The 22,891-nt window shown below is 42.4% G+C and overlaps 1 protein-coding gene across 1 annotated transcript; it reads right to left on the reverse strand.

Moving 5' to 3' along the window:
• Window positions 1-782: 782 nt before the first annotated feature.
• Dnajc25 (DnaJ heat shock protein family (Hsp40) member C25) lies at window positions 783-22,245 on the reverse strand. Its single transcript, XM_075967120.1, has 4 exons — window positions 21,839-22,245; window positions 5,767-5,919; window positions 3,029-3,499; window positions 783-1,213 (listed from the first exon to the last, which is right to left on the reverse strand). Exons 1-4 carry the CDS (start codon window positions 22,166-22,168, stop codon window positions 1,091-1,093), a joined length of 1,077 nt encoding a protein of 358 aa, XP_075823235.1. The 5' UTR covers window positions 22,169-22,245; the 3' UTR covers window positions 783-1,090.
• Between the last annotated feature and the right edge of the window lie 646 nt (window positions 22,246-22,891).

A 22,891-nucleotide genomic window follows, 5' to 3' on the forward strand; every position in this document is an offset into this window, starting at 1 on the left:
GACTTAGAAATAAATCCTGCACATCTACTATATTACATTAATCTTTTAAAATTGTATGTTAGAAAGGCAATGTTAATCTTTAAATAGCCTACCAAGCAGCATGATATATCACATCCATTTTATTAATATGAAGCAGTAAGGTAAACCTTTAACAGGAGTACTGCATATAAATAAGTGCAATACTTTGATATAGTATCAGGTTTGATTCAGTCAATTCTTTCATTTACTTTCATGTCCACACGTATAAAAAACATTTATACTCTAACGGCAGAGAGAGTGGCACACAGCCATGCTTATCTTCTTTCTAGTTTCATGTGCGTTACATTTTCACCACACAAGTAATTCATAATTAAGGAAGCAAGCAGCAAGCAGCAGGTGGTAGTACAAAAGACCTGTTCACAAGGTCCCTTCTGCAGAAATGTTTGAGCAAACAGTCCTATAATGAGACTGTAATTGAGCACATCCCACAAGGACGTGACGGTGGTCACTCTCCTGGAGAGTGTCTGATCTTATCAAGAGTAGTTAGTGGGGACTGCAGAGATTCTAGAGACTCTCCTAGAGATTACTGTGAGCATACTCAACCTGTAAGGACTACAGTAAGGACAGGATGACACTGAATGGCTCTCCTGAAGAAACGTGTGTCCAGAAAGACACAATAATATGATCAAGTGCTGTTGTAATTTCTTTGTTGTTGTTTTGTAAAAGTATAGACCAGGAAAGCAGAAAAATGTACCATTATGAAAACATAAGGAAATACCCTTGAAGAAGAAACACTTCACACAGAAGTTTTAAATGGTATCTAATAAATTTCATGTCAAATTTAACTAAACATATAAAAATTTTAAATGGCAACTAATAAATCCCCATGTCAAATCTTTTTTAACAAAATCCACAAATAGATTATAAAAATTGAACCATCATAAATGTCTTCTGTATAAAGTTTTATGGGAAAGTTGAGATTTCTACATCATTCTGTTTGATCATGTCCTCGTGAACTGCAGTTACTGCTGAGAGCAGCAGGCACCTCTCCTACAACTGCCATGAGAACAGTGTCGCAGTCAAGTCTGGGACAGCAGCATTCCATTAATCCTCAGTCATCCACAAACGTCAGCCGTCCAGGCCCTTCGTTCTTCATCCATCTCCGGTACCGCTTCCATCGAGGGTCATTCGCCAATTTTTTCTTTAATTCTTCATCTTGTTCCTGCTTGTAGACCTATGAGCATAAACAATACAAATGGCTTTAGTCATAAAGGCAGAGAGAAACCCATGTTGCTGTATTTATGGAGTGTCTAATTTTCCAATATAACTTTAGGTGAATGTGCCAATTTGCCTTCTGCAGACTGACTCGAATACTAAAGTACTTTAACATCCAATGTCAGAACAACCAACAGTACAAGAACTACAACTTCTCTGTCTGGTGTCTGTGATGGACTCTTGCAATGTAGCTCAGGTGGCCTGTGACGTGCTAAGTAATTCAGACTAATTTTGCATTCACAATCCTCCTGCCTCAGTCTTTCTGATGTATAGGATTAAGAGAGGTATACAACACCATGCTTGACCTGGCTTGAATTAGTACTTTTTTCCCTTCAAATTTTTTACTTAACCAAGGAACAAAGTGGCTTTATGTATACATTTGCCTTGAAATTGAATTTATATCTACTTTTCAAAGATAATTAGTATTTTATTTAAAGTCACAAAAAAAGTTGCATAAATCACACAGGTTATGAACAAGAATTTCTAGTATTTCTTTAAGCTTTAGTCAACCAAAACTAAATGAGCAATTTCTTACAGTCAGTTTTACAGCCACAATAATTTTTAAAAAGTATTGTTTCCAAATAATAAAAGTAATGACTAAGAAAACCTCACGCAATATAATTCAGCCCAATACAAGAATCTAAAAAGACAGGATTTAAAGCAAAAACCTTTCAAAAATCTGTGCATGTGTGTGTGGATGGCAATGTTGGTGTGTGTGCACACGCCTGTGTGTGTTTGTAAATATGGGTGTGCACATGTATATAAAATGCAGAGGCTCAGGGCTGAAGGAGACTGTCTTTTCTTCAGCATTCCCAGCCTTTATGTTTAAAACAGGGTCTCCCCCTGAACCAGAGCTCACAGATCTGGTTGGCTCGCTGGCCAATGAGCACGAGGGATCCACCTGTCTCCACCAAGCTCAGTTTTTCATGCATGTGTGGCAAGGGCTTTACCCACGGAGCCTCTCCATTCCCTCAAAAAGTTTTAAAAGCTAAAAAATAGTATATTATCTCCTATTTTTAGGGGATACACACATGTTTACACACAGGAATATACTTACTTGTCAAACATCTGACAACTCCTAGTAATTTTACTTTCAATAAAGATCTATTTAGAATATTACATACAAAATGGAGTTGACTACAAAACAATGTAAGATCAAACATATCTTAAATCTCTGAAGAATGTTTCACTGTGCTCAGTATAATTATTTTCATTATATTAGCTAATTATTGTATCAGAACCTGGGACAGTGCAACTGTTGGAGCCTTCAGCACTGTGACTAGACTGCTGAGCACATATGAGTATTTCTGGAGCTGACAACAGTGGAAATTAACGTTTCGTAAAATGCTCCAGCTTTAAAGGCAATACAGTAAGCTGATTTAAATAAAAAGCAAATAACAGTCCAAAATTTAGTAGTACTGTTCAGAAGAGCCTGTGCTCAATAATCTTGAAATAAACAATTATTTCAACAGTTTTTTTCATTTTTTTCTGTCTTGCTATTTTGGAAAGGAACAAATTTAATTAGTGCAAGCAACAGAAAGCCATCTAGACAACCTATGTACATCAGTCCACTGTAGTCTGACAAGCTAGACTACTCTTAACTTCTGCTAAGATTAGCTGATTAGATACTCTAAAGGAAAAGCCCATCATCCCACTGTAACATACAGTCATACTTTCTAGTAAAGTAGGCCCTCCATTCCTCATTGGACTCCTCACTGCCGTGGACCTGCAGCATGGGAGACACCACTCTCCACTGGCAGCAGCCATCACTCACCTCGTAATTCTCCTTTATCCACAGTTCCCGCTTAAGAAACGTCTCTTTCTGGTGGTCCTCCAGGCTGTCAAACTGAGACTGGGACATCTTCATAGACTTGCGTATGAGGTAGAGCCTCTCCTCCTCCCCATACTCCCTGCCTTTGATGTTGAAGTTATAGACCCACCGGCAGTACCACGCTATGTATGAGCACAGGTGAAAAGGAGCGAGGATGACTTGGAATAGGAGGAGGTCACGTACTTGGGGTTTCTGGTAGCCCCCCTTTATGTCTATCTTACTTTTTATAATATTCTTTATGATGCTTTCCTCCTCGTCACGGATTTCTTCTTTGGACTTCTTGTTTTTCCCTTTCTCTTTGGCTTTTTTGAGCAGTCCCTGCTCCTTGGCAATCTCTGTTGCCTGGATGCGGTATTTGGGTACTGTGGCTAAGTAGCTGATTGCTTTATTGTAGCTATTCCACCAGCTGAAATACTAGAACATAAAATAAAAATAAGTCATTTTACTAGCAAAACCCACCAAAAAGAAAGCAACAACAGTAATCCTTGTGAATGTCATCCCTCACAAAATCCCAGCTAACTAAAACTAAAGGCCTTAGCCAGGTGTGGCAACTCAGGCCTGCAGCCCCAGCACTTGGCTGGGGGAGGCTGAAGGATTTGAGTTGGAGATCACCCAGGGCCATGTAGAAAGAATCTACCTCAAAAAACCAGTTAACAACAGTAAGCTCAAAGATCTTCCTTTATTAGCAACACATGTCCCCTGCCCTTGGTTCAGCAGAGGAACAGCTAATAAGACATTCGTGTTCAACCTTCACAGGCTGTAACCTCAGGCCACATGATTACTTTTGATCTCTTTCCTGAATATCCACATGTTCGACAGGAATGCTTGCCATATTTGGAACACAAAGACTCAAGTATATTTTAATTCTACTCATTTGGTAATAGGAAATTCCCATAGTTCATAAATACACTCAACCTCAGAGGGTTTAACTCTCAGAAAAGGCTTTGCTGCTCATACAGCATATCTATGCTTCAGGTACTACACTAGTAACATCCTGGAATCTACCAGAAATGGAAAGGAGGAGGGTAATACTTCTACAAATGCTAAGAAGCTGAAATATACTATCTCAGCATTTAATAAGAATGTTTTGTTATTTAAACTGAATTGTTGCTAGAGAAGCAATTTTCAGGACTGGAGAGATGGCTCAAGGGTTAGGGACACATGTTGATTTTGAAGAGCACCTGGGGTTGGTTCAAAGCATGCTGAACCACCTTGAACTCAGCTTCAGGAAATCTGACATTCTCTTCTGGCCTCCAGACACGAGGCACACAGGTGGTTATACATACATACATACATACATACATACATACATACATGCAAGCAAACATCAATATACACAAAATAAAACACTTTAAGAAGAGAGAAGTCATTCACAGACTTGCCGGTTTCTTCCTAATCATTACTAAATGAACACATGAGAAGCACAGTTTAAGAATAACAGGGAAGATGTCACTCCAGGCTGAACTTAGACCCCTGTGGTGTTTTAAAACCACACATGGACTTCATGCATCACTTTGAATCTGAACCATTGGTTTTCCAATTTGGGATTGCTAAAGAAGGCAAGCACTGCTGGCATCAGCCAATGGAATGCCAGCCTTATTAGGTCACAGGAAGGGTGTTCTTAATTTTTCCAAGTTTATGGGAAATCACTGAAAAGTCCTATGAAAGTACATATCATCCGGCTGTGTGGAACCAAGTACTATTGAGAGGGAGATGAGAGAAATAGGGTTGAAAGGGTTTGTAGCTATGCAATGACAGTTTTGTGGTTTGAATGAGAACTGTCTCCTGTAACTCAGGTGTCTGGGATGTGGTGGAGCCTTGCTAGAGGAAATGCAGCCCTGGGAGGGCCCTGAGAGTTTACAGCCTCGCTCTACTTCCACTTTGCTCCCTCTGCTTTCTGCATGATGAAGATGGACACTTAAAAGAAATCCCACGCTAGCTCATAATTGAGAAATAGATGGTTATTTATTTAGGGGTAGACTCACAAATCAGAATCCTCTGCTGGAACAAAGAACAGAAACCAAATCTCACAGCCAGAAAAGAGGCCGAAGGCATGCTCTACAGCGGCATAAATAATATAAGAGGCCACGCCCCAGAGGGCGGGTAACCTCCCACCCACTGGCTGCAGGATTTCCAACAGCAGCTGATGAAATGTGATCAGCTCCCTCCTCAGGCTACCACCTGCCACTGCGCCCTTCCTCGCCATTATGGTCTCTCTCTGGAACTGTAATTGTTTTGTGTGTGTGTGTGGGGGGGATATAATTTCTCTGCGTAGCCCTGGATGTCCTGGAACTCACTCTGTAGATCGGGCTGGCCTCGAATTCACAGAGATCCACCTGCCTCTGCCTCCACAGTGGTGGGATTAAAGATGTGTGCCACCACCGCCCGGCTTAATTCTTCCTCCTCTGAGTTGTTTCTGTCATGGTACTTTATCAGAGCAGTAGAAAGGTGACTGATAGAATAGCCACTAGTTTCTTAGACTCCTTGATGACAAAGATTCCAGTGCTAGGAGTCTGGGGAGGAGAGTATGTATGCTCTACCTATAATATATATTTGTATATATATTATACAACTGGAAGAAAAATTTATAAAATATACTTATAATACAGATTTAATGGCTAGCACTCAGCAACATAAGTACGCAGAAATACATATACATATATATATTCATGAATACACACCTGAAACATTGAAATGGCACACACAGTGACCAAAATCACCACCCTAACATCCACTTTGGGGGCTAGGCGTCTGCTGTAGTAGTGGTAGTAATGGCTATAGTATTCTTCTGGGTGATCCAGCATGTAGTCATAATCTCTCCGTGTTTCTTCATCCTGTAAAGTGAGGGATACTCTACTTCATACACATTTCATTAAGAGCTGTTAACTGAGAATTTCAGAATTATAAAAGATGCAAATAAAATATCAAATCAAAAAACTTCCCAAGACCTTAAAGGCATGTATACACCTTTGTTCTCAGGACTTTTACATTAGGTATAAAGGCAGAATAAAAACACTCCCTAGTATTTTCAGTATTCTTGGAAAACCCAGTTCTTGGAAAATAGCTAACCTTTGGCTAATGCTGCTCCTGATGAAGTTCCTGTTCATTCTGATACCTACTCAAGACCACTGGGAGGAAATGGGGTTTATCTCCTTTGTAGTCACAATCAGGTCCCAGCTTTGTCTAGGAAGGTTTTCTGTTGAAAGCAATGATTAAGACAGCAAAAGGCCAATGAAGCCAGTCTAAGCCCAATCATGCCAAAGGACACTGAGACATCACTAAACACAAGACAAATATCAGAGTCTAGCTTTGTGACCTGGGCAAAATACTAAGCTCCTCTGAGCTTCATTCTCTTTCTTTGTGAAAAGAAATACTACCTGTCGTAGTCTTTTCCATGGTTGCTCTGAATATCAAAAGACATACACTGTGCGGTCACAGGCTACAGAAGAGCAGTACTTTACTGCTGTACACACTGACAGAGCCCACTTCATGAATGATTAAACCTACCTTCTTATTAATATAAATTCTGTCCAAAGACTTCTCAAAGTTTTAGGGCATGTTCTATATTTCAGTTGTTTAGATGTGTGGGTGTGCATGCGCACACATCTGTGTGTGTGTGTGAGTACGGGCATGTGAGTGCCACAGTGCAAGTGACAGCGTCAGATGTCAGCCCTCACTGCTGTGTACATCCAGCTTGGTGACTTACAAGCTTCCAGGGAGGGACAGCACCACACCCATCTGCATGAGGGCTTGGGATCTTAACCCAGGTCACCATGCTGACACCAGCAAGCACTTTTCTCCCCTCCCCCAGCATCTGTCCATCATAATCAGCATTTCTCCAGAGTCTCTTTCATTTTTTTATGTAATCAGCTTCTAACAGATAAATGCCAACATTTTACTGGGCTACCTAGGAACTACTGAAGTATATATGATACAGTTTTTTATCTCAAAAGATGAAAGAAGTCTATTTTTCAACTTGTTCCATCTTATGAAAATGGTACACTAAGACCAAGACAAATTCTTTAATCTTTATATGTTGTGCAATAGAAAGCACTGCAGAATAACAACCTAAGAGGATGTCTTCTAGTTTAAACCAATCAACATTTATCAAGCTGCACCAGACATTTCAAAATCCAACCCAGTGCCTGTCACTGTGGGGGGATGCTACAAGGTCTGTTTAGAGCTTGCTGCCTTTTGAGTCCTTCAACATGTACCTTCTTACAGTTAAAATAAAAAGTTGGCTAATGATAAAATCTTTCCTATATTTATTAAAATCATCATGTATTTTCCATTAAAAACTGAACTTTAGAAAGAATGCTCAGTGAAAGTTCTCACTAGCATATGATAAGTCTCTGTAAACACTGTACGACAGACAGACTGTGTGGAGGGCTGAAGAACTGACTGTTATATAAGCAGGCGTGGGCTCAGGCTGATGCCGTCTTCAAATCCACTCCTTCTGTGTTCTCTTTTGTCATTAAGGGGTTTTCTCATGGTGTCTCTACGCCACGAATCCACTACTCCTTATCAAGCCACCACCACACCCACAGCGTCTAGCCTAGGAAGTCATCTTTACAGCAGACACAGGCAGTTCTGGACACTAACACCCACATCTCCAGCCCACATCTCCAGGGGTGTCTCACTCAGTACTTTAAGACATCCTTTTAGAATTTCCCTCTTCTTCCACCACGTTTTTGGTTTTGGTGGCTAGTTTTATAGAAACGTTCTAATAAGGCCTGAAACTTAGCTTTAGCCCAAGCTTCCAACCTTTTGAAATGTATTCAAACAGATTCTTTTTGCTCCAACCAGACTGCATATAATTTTGAACTAAATGCCACACTCAAGTCAGACTCCTACCACCCTCTACCATCAGCCCCCCACAGAGCCCTTTGTCCAGTTTGTCTGCTGCTCCCTAGTTGAGGGCACTGACACCGTATGTGCCTGTTCAGTCTTCTTTCTCCCCTTCTCTTAGTGAGGTCGCGTTCTATGAACACAGATGCTATTTCTGCTCAAGCATCATGTCCAGACCTTCCCCCAAGGTCACCATCTTCTCAGAGTTTCTGGACCTATGACGTCAGGTAATAGACTGCGCTAAGAGGGTGGTGGCTAAAGCTCCACCCTAGTATCTGCCTCTCCCCAGAGAATCCTAGATCTATTCAGAGCTTTCTAAGTCCCAACGCTACACAACACTCTAAGAGGTCACGGGGTCAAATCTGACTCCTCTTAGGATGGTTTCTTTTTCTAAGAGACACCACAAATGTATGTGCCTATTTTGGTTTTTAGAGGGCAAAAAAAGTTGGCCACCTCCTTGTTATAGCATTTATTCATTTACTGAATTTTTACTGTAAAACCCTTTTTTCCCTCTATAAAATGAAAACAATCTTTGAGCTGAAGCATTCATGAAATTTAAAAGATATTCAAAGTTGGCACAACGCGGAAAAGGAGTTCTCTCAACAGACTAAGGTCAAGATCCTATTTTTTGTTATTTTGGTTTGTTGAGACAGGGTTTCACTGTAGCTTTGGAGCCTGTCCTAGAACTAGCTCTTATAGACCAGACTGGCCTTAAACTCACAGAGATCCACCTGCCGCTGCCTCCTGAGTGCTGGGATTAAAGGTGTGAGCCACCACCGCCCGGCTGAGATCCTATACTTTAGTAAGCTACAAAGTTTAAGACATACAGACACTAAGAATATGTAGCTAAAGACAGAATAAGAACGGCTATCTTCCTTTTAGGGGCCAAATGAGAGAACTAAGGTGTATTATTACTGTAATAGTGTTTTCCCCTCTAAAACGTCTTAGAACAGAGGCTCACAGGTTTTTCATTTGATCTGGGATGCTTCCCCACAGCCAGAGTTTACATTTCCTTGGCATGCAACAAGACCCCACACTGGCCCAGACCCACCTGCCTAGCAATACCTCATCATTCCTCTCACAGACAATGCAATGTATTTTCTCGACAACATATAAACCTCTCTAATTTGAAGCATATTCCCTTCTTCTAACCTTATGAGCTCCTAAAAGTCATGAATCCTACTGCTTCAAACAGCTTTTTGTGGTGATGGGGACCGAACCCAGGCCCTTGAGCATGCTAGCGAGACTCTACCCCCACTGAACTACGATCCCTTACCCTGGAACACTCATATCACACTTAGTGCCTGTTTATTATAGCACTTATCACATCGTAATCATCACTTGAACGAGGATTTCTTAGACGGTGGGTAGTAGGTTTTCATTAACCTCTATGTTCCCAGGGCCTAGCTCAGTGCCTGGCAGTCAGTATGTCACTTCAAAACGGTGTGAAATGCCTTAAGAGTTTCTTCTCCTCCGCATCTCTCTCCAGCCACACAGGTCTGCAGCTCACCAGCAAGGCTGGATGAGTGATTATGTCACAAAAAGCTCAGCACGACAGAAATGGCTGAATTTACAGCTTATGAAGATATGCTAACGTGGATCTTACCTTTCAATAAGGTAGTACTTTTCCTTTCAGCAATACTGTGCATCTTAAGGTCCCAGGGTCAGGAGATTCCAACTTCTTTGCAAAATCAAAACCTTTACACTCGTTTCTTCCTCTCTGTCCTGAGCCTCGACAAGCAGGGCAATATACTCCTTGTTCCTAATTCCTACAGGAGTAAGTGGTGCTTCTGCTGGGTCCATCCATCCCAATCCTCTTGGGCATATGCAGAAGGACTGGAACACAACCACCAATATCTAGTCAAAAGTGAACAGAGCAAACCCACAAGCAAAGCAGCCCTTGCTTCTCTTGTGAAAATGACCACCCCCTCCCCGAACAAAAACATGTTCTTGGCTTAAAATTAGCTATGCATTGTTTACTTTCAACAAACATGAATTGCAATATAAGATATTGCAGCCAATTTTACATCAAAACATTCTATTATGCAGAATAAGGAAACCATTTTCTGATGGTAAAGGCCAGAAATCAAGACTATGTGAAAATGTAATCATATTTTGCTCATTCTTAAAAAGACATATTAATCTTATTAACACACACACACATACACACACATAAATGATGTTGTTTCAAAAATAAAACCTGTCCCTTCACATTTTTCTCCAGGTCATTACATTAAGGAAAATTAACTGCTATCAGTACTTTGTTCTTTCTTATTCCCTGACCCCTAGTTAATCACAAGTGCAACTATCTTATGTGTCTTCTCAAGGCCCCTGATCCAACTATCTATGCCCTGTGACACCTTTACTTTCCCTGGCTCTTCCTCCTTTCAACTATGTCCTGAGCATTTTTAAATGTACCATAAATATCTCCAATTCAACAAGCTCAAAAGCAGGTTTGCTCTTCTGTGTCTCAGCTAATGGTATCAATGTGTACTTATCACCTCCGTTTTTAAAATCTTCCTCTTTTTCTATTCAGCAAGCAATCAGCCCCATGTTAAACACAGGGGAAGATAAAAACAGTAAGACAAGGTCTTAGCAACAAGAGCCCTCCTTTCCAGAAGAAGCTAGCAAACAAAAAGCACAATTTCATGTGCTAACAAAGGACTGAGTAACTTTGCCCAGGCCCACAGTAATGGGGTTCACAGAAGAGATGAAGTGAAAAGAGGGCTGGGTCTTAGAAAGCAAGTAGGAAATGCTGGACCCTGGTACAAGCATTAGAATCGAGTGTTAAGATACAGAAGCACTGAACAGCAGAAGAGACTCAGCTTAAATAATGTGGACAATTAGAAAGCAGTAGTAAAAGTATAGAAAAGTAATACTGAGTGAAGAGTCTTATATGTGGCAGGCATGGTGGCGCACACTTTTAATCCCAGCTCTTGGGAGCAGAGGCAGATGGATCTCTGTAAGTTTGAGGTCAGCATGGTTTACAGAATAATCTTATATGCTTTGTCACAGAGTATTGCTGTCTCTGATGTTCAAAAGTGAAAAGCTTCAAAGTTTGAGGAAAACTGCATTAAGTATAATTGTTTATTTTGAAGACATTTTTGTTGTATTATTTTGAAAAAAGCAAAGATAAAAAAAGATCAATGAGTAATAGCTTTTAGTGATTAAATGGAATATGGAGTGTTGTGGGATACGTGTACACTGTGTGGAGATGTATTGCTGTAATTGATGTAAAAGGCTGAATGGTCAATAGCTAGACAGGAGGTATAGGCAGGGCTTCTGGGCAGGGTGAGAACTCTGGGAAGAAAGGCAGAGTCACCAGTCAGACAGAGGAAGCAGGATGGGCAGTATGGAGATGGGGTAAGGAGCCACATGCCAAAACATAGATTTAAACATATGGGTTAATTTAAGTTATAAGAACTAGTTAGGAACAAGCCTAAGTGAAGGCCAAGCATTCATAATTAATAAGTCTCCATGTCATTATTTGTGAGCTGGTGGTCCCAGTGAGAAAGTACTGATATTTTGGGGGCCTAATGTCTGGCTAAATGTATCCACATAAGGCCTGAGAAAGCAAAAAAAGAAGGAAGGAAGGAAGGAAGGAAGGAAGGAAGGAAGGAAGGAAGGAAGGAAGGAAGAAAGAAAGAAAGCAAAAAAAAAAGTGCAAACAAGCTGCTTCCCAGAACTCACGGTGTCTTGGTTAGGCTCTGGGTATAAATACCTGCCACAAGCAGATATTACAAACTCCCAGAGCTGCAGCGGGAAAATGCAGCTCCAGGGCTGGTACCAGCCAGCATGAAGCTAGGCTTTCATGGAACCAAGGGGGATGAAGCCAACCGTGGAGGAGCCAGGGTAGAGTAGGATAGGTAGCTTGGCTCATACAGTCAGGGAATGCTACAAATGGGCAAAAAAGTACAAAAGAAACAGAAAGGAAGGAATGGGGGAGGAGGGAGGAAGAGGGAGAAAGAACCTCTGAACAGGTTACAATGTGTTTAAAACTGTGCTTAGTGGCTAAAGAAATAAAAGGAAGTTGGTATAAACAGTCGCAGAAAAAAGTAGTTTAAAAACAATAGTACAGTTTTTAAAGAAAGAGTAAAGTGATAAAAATAATAAGCCACATAAGGACAGAAAATATTACAACACAGGGAGTTTAGACCTTATATAGTGCTTGGTTAATTTTGAATTTTTAAAATGCTAATGAACAGAGAACAACAGCTGTTGAGAGACACTGGATTATGGAAGGGAGTGCTGAATTAAATCAGTCTAATTTCAGGCATGTCTTGGCTTCAGAACGGAAGTTGGGAAATACGTTGAGTTAGGGGAAAGATTGTGCTTTTGTTTCCACAGGGAATGAAAAGCTATGGATTCCTTCAAAACTAATAGAGATCTGATTTGACCTGGGGAGAACCCCTGAAGATCTTGGCTACAGACGGGGAAGGAAGCCAGGAAAGACTACAGGGCAAGTGACGTGCCTGCTGATCCCTCTGCATGGAAACAGCTGAGACTGGATGAGACATGATAAACCATGTTAATTACAGAGTCCTCATCATTTAGTGTATTACAGGTTGGATATTCAGACAAATGGACTTATAAAGTTGACAGATGCCTCTTACCTCCTCACACATAGAACAAAAAAAAAAGTATCTTTAGCTGACTTATGCACACTGCACATTACATGCTTGTGTATTTACAGATAAGTATATTACCTTCAAATGTTTGGGTGTTTTCAGAGAAAAAAGGACCAGACACTAAATGAGGACACTCTAGCTTCTCAGAGTGCCTCTGTTACAGGTTCCTCAAAAATCTACATCCAGAACAACTTTAAAGTTACTAGCTGAGATGCTCAGTCTCACAGACTACTCCAGCAGAACTTCAGATAAGTTCTACAGTGCCCCATCACACAGTGACTAAACAAAAATAATACAGCTACCTCTCCTAGGACTTGATCATTATCACAATTTTCTCAGGATCCCCTGAATATGCCACTGCCCCCAGACAACAGGCAGCAATCTACAGAACATGATGTCCACATTTCCAAGAGTTGGGGTGGGTGGTTTTGGGTCATTCAGTAAGTTATAAATATTTGTCATTATGTTTTGGGGGTTGGTTGCAAGTTTTTACTGGTCATGGTCAGGAAAAAAAAAACATGGTTAGGAACAAGCCTAAGCTAAGGCTGAGCATTCGTAATTAATAATAAGTTTCTGTGTCATTATTCTGTGTGGGCTAGCGGTCCTGGTGAGAAAGCACTATTACAATGGAGGACCTGGTAATTAAAAGAATACACAACAATCAAAGGCGCTCAGGCGTGATGGCACACATCTGTAACACAGCACTCAGGAAGCAGAGGCAGGTGGATCTCTATGAGTTTGAGGCCAGCCTGGTCTACATGGCGAATTTCAGAACAGCCAGGGCTTTGAATAGAGACCCTGTCTCAAAAAAACAACCAACCAAACAAAAAGAATCAAAGGAGACACTGAACATGATACTGAAGTTTCTAATTATATATAATATGTGACTTATGTAAGCATGAAGGATGAGGAAGCAAGTCTGGTGAGCAGAGGGAAATGGAAGGACAAAATTTTTTTTAAATACTTATTTATTTATTATGTATACAATATTCTGTCTGTGTGTATGTCTGCAAGCCAGAAGAGGGCACCAGACCTCATTACAGATGGTTGTGAGCCACCATGTGATTGCTGGGAATTGAACTCAGGACCTTTGGAAGAGAAGGCAATGCTCTTAACCTCTGAGCCATCTCTCCAGCCCCGGAAGGACAAAAATTACTGGCTATGTCTGCACGCTCTGGAGCCTCCAAGGATTATCCACTACTATTAGAGAGGTGCTTTATAACTTGAGAAAACTTAGTAGTAAAGCCAACGATTTGTGCTCACAGCAAGGCAGACTGCATCCAGTGGAATGGAACTATTACTAACTTATCAGCACTTCAGCAATCCCTATCAGACTTGGAACAGGCAACAACTTTTCTCCTTTGAATGAACTGTCATTATCACATTGGTTTTCTTAATTAGTCAGTTAGGCCAAAGTTTCTGACATACATTCTTTTTGTTCTTGTGTGAAAAGCATCATTATATTCTCTTTTAAAGTTTAGTCTTTAACAAAGATAGCAAGACTGTACCTGTGCTATGTGTAAGAGGGTGTTGAAAAACCAAGCCTACAAAACAGGCAGGTTTGGGAGCTATCAGCTTAAAAACAGAGGCTGAAGTCAAAGATGTAGCTGAGTTTTATCAAAGAGAGTTTGGAGGCCTGGGGAGATGGCTTATGAATAAAACCAAAATCAAGATCTCTAGGATCTACATAAGAGGTGGGTGCATGGTGAACCTCTAGAATATGATGCTCAGGAGGTAGAGACAAGGGAAGCTCCAAGCAAGTTTGCTAAACCAACTGGCTGAATCAATTTTGCTTCTGGCTAGGTAAGAGACAGTCTTAGTAAATTAAGGCAAAGAGTGTAACAGGCCGTGGTGCACCTAATCTAATATCAATATCAATCCTTGGCTTCCACCTCTCTCTCTCTCTCTCTCTCTCTCTCTCTCTCTCTCACACACACACACACACACACACACACACACACACACACACCAAAGACCTTAGAAAATAGAAAAGACTGCATAAAGACAACAGCTTAAGGAAAAGTAGTTTACAGCATACGCATGAAGAAAAGACTTCAAAGCTTACAAGGAAGGAAGGTTAGGTCTGTAGTTTCCAGGTAGATTCCTTTACTCTCCAGCGCCACAAAATAATTAATAATAATAATAAAAACAAATTGAAAAAAACTAAGTAGCAACAGGAAAAAAACTGGCTAGAAAGAGCAAAGCAGCAGCAGCATCCATAATCCCAGCTACTCTGGAGACTGAGACTGGAGAATTACAGATTTGAAGCCAGCCATAGAAAATTTTGCAAGACTCTCCCTTTGAAAGGGGTGTGAGGCAAAGAGATTAATTGAGCACCACAAGAAATTAGGAGCATAAGACCGAGCCAGTCTCTGCTGTAAATATACTTTCTAATTTCACAAACATACAAAGAGACACCTAAATAATGCCCAATTCCTGGAGGATATTTTCCATAACAGTAAAAGTCACAAGCCAAGGGTCAGAAGATCCGAGCCTTGTGCAGTAGGAACAGCGAAGCTGGACAGTTAGTCCCAGTTCTTTGATCCCACAGTGTGCTGTGTGCTACCGGCTCCAGGCTGATAAGTGGGTCACAGATCAGAGGAGCTGCTTCTATAGTAAATGTCCTGGTCATATAAGTCCTATGCCTGTGGAGGTGACTCTGGGTAAAGTGCAACACACAAACACTATGCACACAATCATCACATCACTGGAGAAAAAACAGGCATAGCAGAGCAGCACTAGAATACTAGGGCTTCTGAGGTGGAAGCAGATCGAGTTCAAGGCCATCCTCTCCAGCTACGTGAGTTTGAGAGTAGCCCAGGACTATCTCAAAAGGGGAGAGGGGAACAGGTCATTCATAACCATCTAATCCCAAACTTAGTCTTCTGAAGTAGTTTCCTTTCTGTGTATTCTACAGGCTTCCAAACTAGAAACAGATCTACGAAAAGAAGTTTACAAAGTGACTCAGGAAAGATGTCCGCATTCTCATTTCTCAGAACTTCCTTATCCTCATCTGCAGGAGCTACGTTAAAGTGTCAACTGCTAGGGCTAGGACTGGAGATCAGTGGTGGAGTACTCACCTAGGGTGTATGAGATCCTGGATTCAAGCCCAAGCAATGGGGGTTAGTGCGTCAACTAGTCGGTTTTTTACTAAATTATATCACATTAGGAGTTTGGGGTTGATCAAATGCTCTGATTAGCTGCTGACATATCATATACTAGGTAATCACAGCATCAGAATTAAGCATATGTTATAAAAATCAGCCTTATATCAGCAATAACAACCCAAATTCAGGGATCAGAAAAAAAAAGTTTTATTGTGATTTCATAAGTAAAAGTAAATGAGGTAGGAGTGCTACCATACCACTTTGAATGCATAGGAAAAATCAACCACATCACACACCACAGCTAATCACAGAAAAGGCCTCAGAACCCTTACAAGTACTGCAGGTAGTCATACTCAATCAGAGTAGACATGAAATTAAAACCAACTTCAGTCTATAATCTACAGCAGCAGTTTTCAACCTGGGGGGTCAAGACCCCACTGGGGTTGCATATAAGATATCCTACTTAGCAGATACTTACACTGCTAACAGTAGCAAAATTACAGTTACGAAATAACAATGAAATCATTTTATGTTTGGTAGCCACTACAATATGAGAACGGTATTAAAGGATCAAGCGTGGGGGCTGGAGAGACGGCTCACAGGTTAAGAGCACTGACTGCTCTTCCAAAGGTCCTGAGTTCAATTCCCAGCAACCACATGGTGGCTCACAACCATCTGTAATGAGGTCTGGTGCCCTCTGCTGGCCTACAGGCATACACACAGAATACTGTATGAATAATAAATAAATAAATATTAAAAAAAAATAAAGGATCAAGCGTTAGGAGGGTTAGGACCACTGATCTCTAGGATTATGTAATGTGGCTGTTTATTACCATCATAACTGTGATGGATCATTTACCTATTTTCAGGATAGTCATCCTTCAGTATGACTGGGGGAGGGATGATTCCAGGACCAAAGTAGATACTTAAATCCTGGGATGCTGAACCCCTTATATAAAATAACACAACATTTATATTTTACCTATATCCTCCTTTAGTCATACCTGATACAATGGAAATGCTAAGCAGTAATCGTCACACTATACTATCTAGAAAACAAAGAAAAAGCACGTGCAATACAAGCACTTTTTTTTTTTTTTTTGAGGCAGAGCTCCGGGTAGCACAGGCTAGCTTGAAAGTTCTTGTGTAGTCAAGGAAGACCTTGAACTGCTGATCCCAAGTGCTAGGATTACAGGCACGTGTTACCACGTGAAGTACGTGCTGGACTAGAGATCAAACCCAGGGCCTCATGCATGCTAAGAAGGCTCTCTACCAACTGAGCTACAACTCCAGACATTTTCCCCTCCAGATATTTTCCATCTAAATTTGGCTGAATCCTTGAATGCAAAACCCATGGGCACAGACAGTTAACTGTACCCACTTACCATGAACAGCTGATTAAAATCTTCATGGCTGAAAAGATCTGGAATGTTAAGAAGTGAAGTCAACTTCTCCTTAAAACAAAGAGTATCTGGAAAGAATACAGTACCTGACTGCTAGAACAAACCTTGACCACTACCGACTGTGCTTCTGTTCTATCAGAAATGCCTCTGCACCTTCAACCATGCGGCTTTCTTCCAGATCTAGCTAAAAGAGTACATTTATTTGTCACTAATCCCAAGAATAGTTGCTTCATTTTCACAATGAAATATGAACTGTAGTATATAACTTAAGTAAATTATGACCAAACAATAAGTATCTGTCTCTCTAGTTTTAATAAAAGCTTAAAGTCAACCTGACCCTGTGAGCTCAAACCTGTAATCCCAGCTATGTGAAAGACTAAGGAGGATTGACCACAAAGTTCAAGATCTGGCTGCTATGCAGTGAGTTCTAGGTCAACCTGAGTAACTTAGATGAGAATTGCAGTAAAATTAAAATTGAAAAACAGAGATGGGTATGTGTGGCGAACAAGCCTGCACCCAACTCTTGGAGGCAGAGTAAAAGAATAGAGTTCAAGATCATCCGCAGCCAAGAGGGTTTGCAGCCAGCCAGCCAGGGCTATCTAAGACCCTATTCAAAACCAACCACACCAAAATAAACAAATAAAAGACCAGCATGGTGGTACACCCTTTAATCCCAGTGCTCAGGAGACACTGTTTGTGCAAGGCCAGGCTGGTCTACACAGTGAGTTCCAGGATAGTCAGAGCTACATTGTAAGACCCTGTCTCAAAAAAAAAAAAAAAAAGTAGGTTGGGGATATAGGTCAGAACCTGCCTAGCATATACAAAATTCAATTTTTGGTTTAAAAACAAACAAACAAAAACCCGGGAAAGAGAGTTGTACTTACTTTCCATTATCTTCCTCTCCTAATCCCCTCCCTAGCACCTGATGTCAGAGCATAGGAAAGGGCTAAGAAAATAGCTAAGAAACAACAGCAAGTTATATCACAGGCCAGGGAATGCAAAGTCCTCCTTTTGCCAAATTCTCTTTAAATACTAGAGATCCTGCCATCTCAGTAATTGATAAAAAGAAAAAACAAGCATTGTTCTTCTCTGGGAAGCCTTGCTTCCGAGACAGATCTAATCTCCTTACACACTCTTTAACTTATCAGATAACCTTTATGCCAGCAATATTCCTATGACCTTTTCTATGTTCTTGTGATCTTGTGAAATGTCAAAATCTACTTTTTCATTTCTTACCAATCGTAATTTTCTATGTCTGCATCTGCTTATTCTGTGCTACATTCTGTATTTCATCTAATTTTTATCTACATTCATAAGTTATTTTTGCTCTCATTTGAAAACCATCAAAACACTAAAGTAGAAGGACAATTTCTCCCCTGCAGGAGTGTTTCATTCACAGCGTCCCACTGCCATGACCCACACACGGCACTCTAAAACCACCACTGGAGTAAGACAGCAGAGCAGGCTGCACAGAACCATGGCAAATGCCAGAAACCCACTTCCAATTTCCATTCTACCTCAATCGTCTCCAAACGTGAGCTTAATTAATATTCCGTATCTGATGTGCCAGACATTGTGCTAGGTCCTACGGGATACACAGATAATAAAGAAGGGGCGTGGCTTAGTGGCAAAGAGAAGAACTACTTAAATTTACAGTGTGGTGTGATAAGTGCTATAGCCACAAAGGCCACAAGGTCAGACTAGAGTGTTCCACCTCAGGAGATTCAGGGCAGACTCAGCCAGCGAGTCTGCTTCCTTCCAAAGCCTATGATTTCCCTCAAGGCCCAATAGTCAAATAATCAAAACACCTTTGCGTTAGCTTAACCTTACAGCACCGTGTGAAATCATACCAGTCTGAAGTCATGGTGTGACCCAAATCATAAATTACTTCTAGCAAGAACTAAGTATAACTTTGCATAAGCACCTGGGCACAGCCTTCGCCCTCCACTACCCATCCTTTTTCTGGGTTTTTTCACTGTCTGTATGCACAGGCATAATCTTTTGTTGCTAAATTAGTACTGACCAAGTATCTTACCTTCTTGTCTCATTAACTGTATTTAAATCCTGTTACCGTACTTATTTTTCAACTACCACCATCTTAAAATAAAATACTCCCCAAAAAACAGCCCACCCTACTCTCAAAAGGACATTTATATGAGAAAACAACCCCAGAATGACAATCCACTGATGCCTTATACAAATCCCGACCCCATACTGAAGATGCACCTATTATCAACTTTCAGGGATCGGCTCCTGTGTCATTTCTATCCCAGAGGCCCTGTAACTCATGCTCTCCTGCCACCCTACCTGACCAGTTCTCTGCAAAATTCATAGATCTCTTCTCCCTCCCAAATCCTTGTTCCAGACTAAGACTATAATACAAACAGAACACTTATTACACCACCATTGCTTCAGTGGGATAATATGAAGCCAGCTGGCCCTCCAAAAATGGATGGCATCCTTCATTAAATCATTGCATTACCCAGAAATGGTAATTCTCGGGCAACTTTCTCAGATCTCCGTTATGAGAGAAAAACAAATCAGGCCACTCAGTTGTCTTCAATAGCACAGCGATTCAAAGTCCTTTTCCAGGTGAAGGCAATACAATGAGCAGAGCAGATCCTACCACGCTCTATTGAGAAGCTAAACCTATATTCACCCCTAAATTCCAAATAGGACATTTCAGAGTCCTGCTTGGTCTCACCAGCAGTGCAGCTTGGGAGTGGTGCAGAACTCCCCTGGTCTCTTCCCCACAAGTGCCACTCTATTTCCAGTCCCTGCTGCCAGGTGTTTGGGGCTACTATAAACATAAGTCAGAACCAAGTAAAATGTTACTCTAGACACAATAAGTTGTTGTTTGGCTTTTAATTTTACTATCATCCATCTCTCTCTCTACATCTATCTATCTCTCTACATCTATCCATTCATCCATCTATCTCTCTATATCTATCTATCTATCTATCTATCTATCTATCTATCTATCTATCTATCTATCATCTGTGTTTTCGAGACAAGGTTTCCCTGTGTTTGTGCTTTTGACACAGGGTTTCCCCACATAGCTCCAGCTGTCCTGGAACTTGCTTTATTGACCAGCTGCCTCAAACTCTGCCTTTGCCTCCTGAGCGCTGGGATTAAAGGCTCATGCCACTACACCCAGCTTAACACACTAGTTTTTTAACTGCCTACAAGTCCCTTGTTATTGAGTAGACACATTATTTACCTAGCTTTTTATTTACTGATAAATCAATTCTAAACTTTAGGGTCTAAAGGTTTAGAAACAATCACATGGAACAAGCAGATAAGGCCTCTGAAACAGTCTCTCCAAGAAAAAGGGCAACACAATTTTGAGTTCTGGGGTCCTCCCAGTAAGAATGCTATCTGCTGTCGCTACTTCTACACGTTAGTCCTGGCACTTGTTTTTAAAGTTCTTAAGAACATGCTCACCATTCCCACACCAAGCCTACCCACCTACCTCCAGCCCCACAAAACCCAGGAGACACAACAGCTGCCAGCACTGCTCTCTCAGCAGGGTCCCTGGTGCCCCAGCAGCCTTGGGAACATCACCCACACAGGCACAGGCTTTGTGTCGAATACCCACTTTTCCTCAGCAAACAGCGTGGGTCTTCAGGTGCTGGGCTGCTGTGCGTGGGGCACGTTCTTTCTGGTTTCTGTGGAGTCCCCTCTCACTCTTTGCTCCAATAACGGGACTATACCCTGTATGTCAGCATTTTGCCAGCTTCTCACCCATAATACCTCAGCCAGGTGCCAATAAAAACTGTAATCTCACCGGCTAGTGAAAACTTCGGAAGTGAGGCACACGCTTTTCATAGCTCCAAATTTCAAAATGCCCTAGGCCTGAAGGAAAAGGAACCTGACGGTATTTTCAGCTCTGTAAAGCTAATCTGGAGGGCGAATCCACCCTTAAATGATAGCACAGCTACTCAAAGCAGTCATTAAAAGCAGACAGAAAAGACCGTCCCCCTCCCACAAAAAAAAAAAAAAAAAACCCTAAGAAATACAGCTACAATGGCTGTTGCATTCTCATGACGGGGCTCTTGAAGCAGTAATACCTCCATGAAGCATGACTTTGAACAGGTAATTTCTTACATATATTACGGTAACTGAAGGAAAAGGTGTCAGGCTAACTCTCCCCACACCCGCAGAACACAATAAAACCTTGCTAAATCACTAAACACATCAAAAACAATCCCTACTAATAGTTTTCAATCTTCTGCCCCAAGTCTATTAAACGGAAAGAAACAGCTATCCAAGGTCACTCGGGGGTGTCAGAGCCAAGAGTCAAACGTCCAGTCTTTGGACTGAGAGTTCACTGTTTTTTGTAGTTTTTTTTCTAGTTCTTTTGACCTAAGCTAAATGTCATCATTGACATCATCCTAGAAGCCAAACTTCTGTCCTATCAAATTGGCACGGTTCAGCTCAGCATTCCCTATCTTTCTTTCCTCTGTCCTATCCCAGACCCTAGCACTAACAATCCCCGCTTTTCGAGCATGCACCGAATTATCAGAATGCTTCTACACCAAAAATAAAGTGCAAAGCTTTGCATAACAACCGTCCAAAAAGAGAACTGGCTGTCCTCCAAGACTCGAGGAGGTGGCCATGGGCCGAGGTGGCTCTTTCTCGCGGCCACGTGGGGGAAACGCGGACCTCCGAGAGATCCAGGAGGCGGCCGCCCGGTGCCGGGGTCGTGGAGGACCTGGTCACCCAGGTGGGAGACCCAAATCCCCGATCCGCGCCCGCGAGCCTCACCTTGAGCGTCTCGTAGGCGGTGGCCACCAGCAGGAAAGCCTCGGCGCTCGGCGGCGCGCCCCCGGGGCCATCGCCCGGCTCGGGCCGGTAGCGGTCGGGGTGGTAGCGCCGGGCCAGCTGGCGGTAGGCCCGCGCGATCTCCGCCTTGCTGGCCGAGCGGCTCACGCCCAGCACCTCGTAGCAGTCGCGGGTGCCGCAGTACAGCCCCTCCACCAGGGCCTCGGCAGGCCGCGCCAGCAGCGGCGCCAGCAGCAGCGGCGCCAGCAGCAGCAGCCATGGGCACCGCCCGGCAGCCTCTGGTCCCCCGTGCGCAGCGAGCCGCGCCGCCATCCCCCCTCCGCCCGCCTCGCTCGCCACTCTTCCACCGCAGCGGCTGCTGCCCTCCTCAGCGCTGGGCTCGGCCCAGCGGCCCGGTCCACGTCAGCAGGCCGCGCTTGTGCGCAGGCGCAGGGGGCGTGGCGCCGCAGCCACTTCCTTTCCCCGGGCGTTGCTAGGTGAGAAGGACGCCTTAGCGGCTTCGGGCCGCTTCCGGTGGGCTGCGGAGCCTTGGCGGCCAGATGCTCGGTCTGTTCTGAGATGGCGGCAGAAGTCTGTCTGTCAGAGCGGCGCCTAGCCGCCCCGTGCGGTACAGCCCACACGCAGGAATAGTCACACGCCACCTCCTTGGTCTCGGGGCTTCATTCGCTGCCGTAGGAATTCCGGGCTCTGGCATCCCGTCTCCAGGCCTGGACGCCGCCCTCCCTTCCCCAAACTGAAGATGAAGTTTGACAATTCCGTGTGCTGCCTTGTCTCCCTGGAACTCTGAAAGTCGATGGCCTTTTAGTTTCCTGTTTCTCAGCTTATTTATATCTTGGGAAAAAATTATCATTTGCCTGAAGGATGTAAAATATTTAGCAGTATCCCTGTACTGTCCACAATAGGTGTCAGCAATCAAAAAACAGCACGAGATCTTGCAAATGCCTCCAGAGGGAGGGGAGATGCTTTATTAAATTTGAAATTCAGATATTAATTTCTTTGCTGCTGTGGCCAAATACCTGCAGGCAGCAACGTGGG

This window comes from Microtus pennsylvanicus, chromosome 3 (assembly GCF_037038515.1).
Source record: "Microtus pennsylvanicus isolate mMicPen1 chromosome 3, mMicPen1.hap1, whole genome shotgun sequence".
Lineage (NCBI taxonomy): Eukaryota > Metazoa > Chordata > Mammalia > Rodentia > Cricetidae > Microtus > Microtus pennsylvanicus.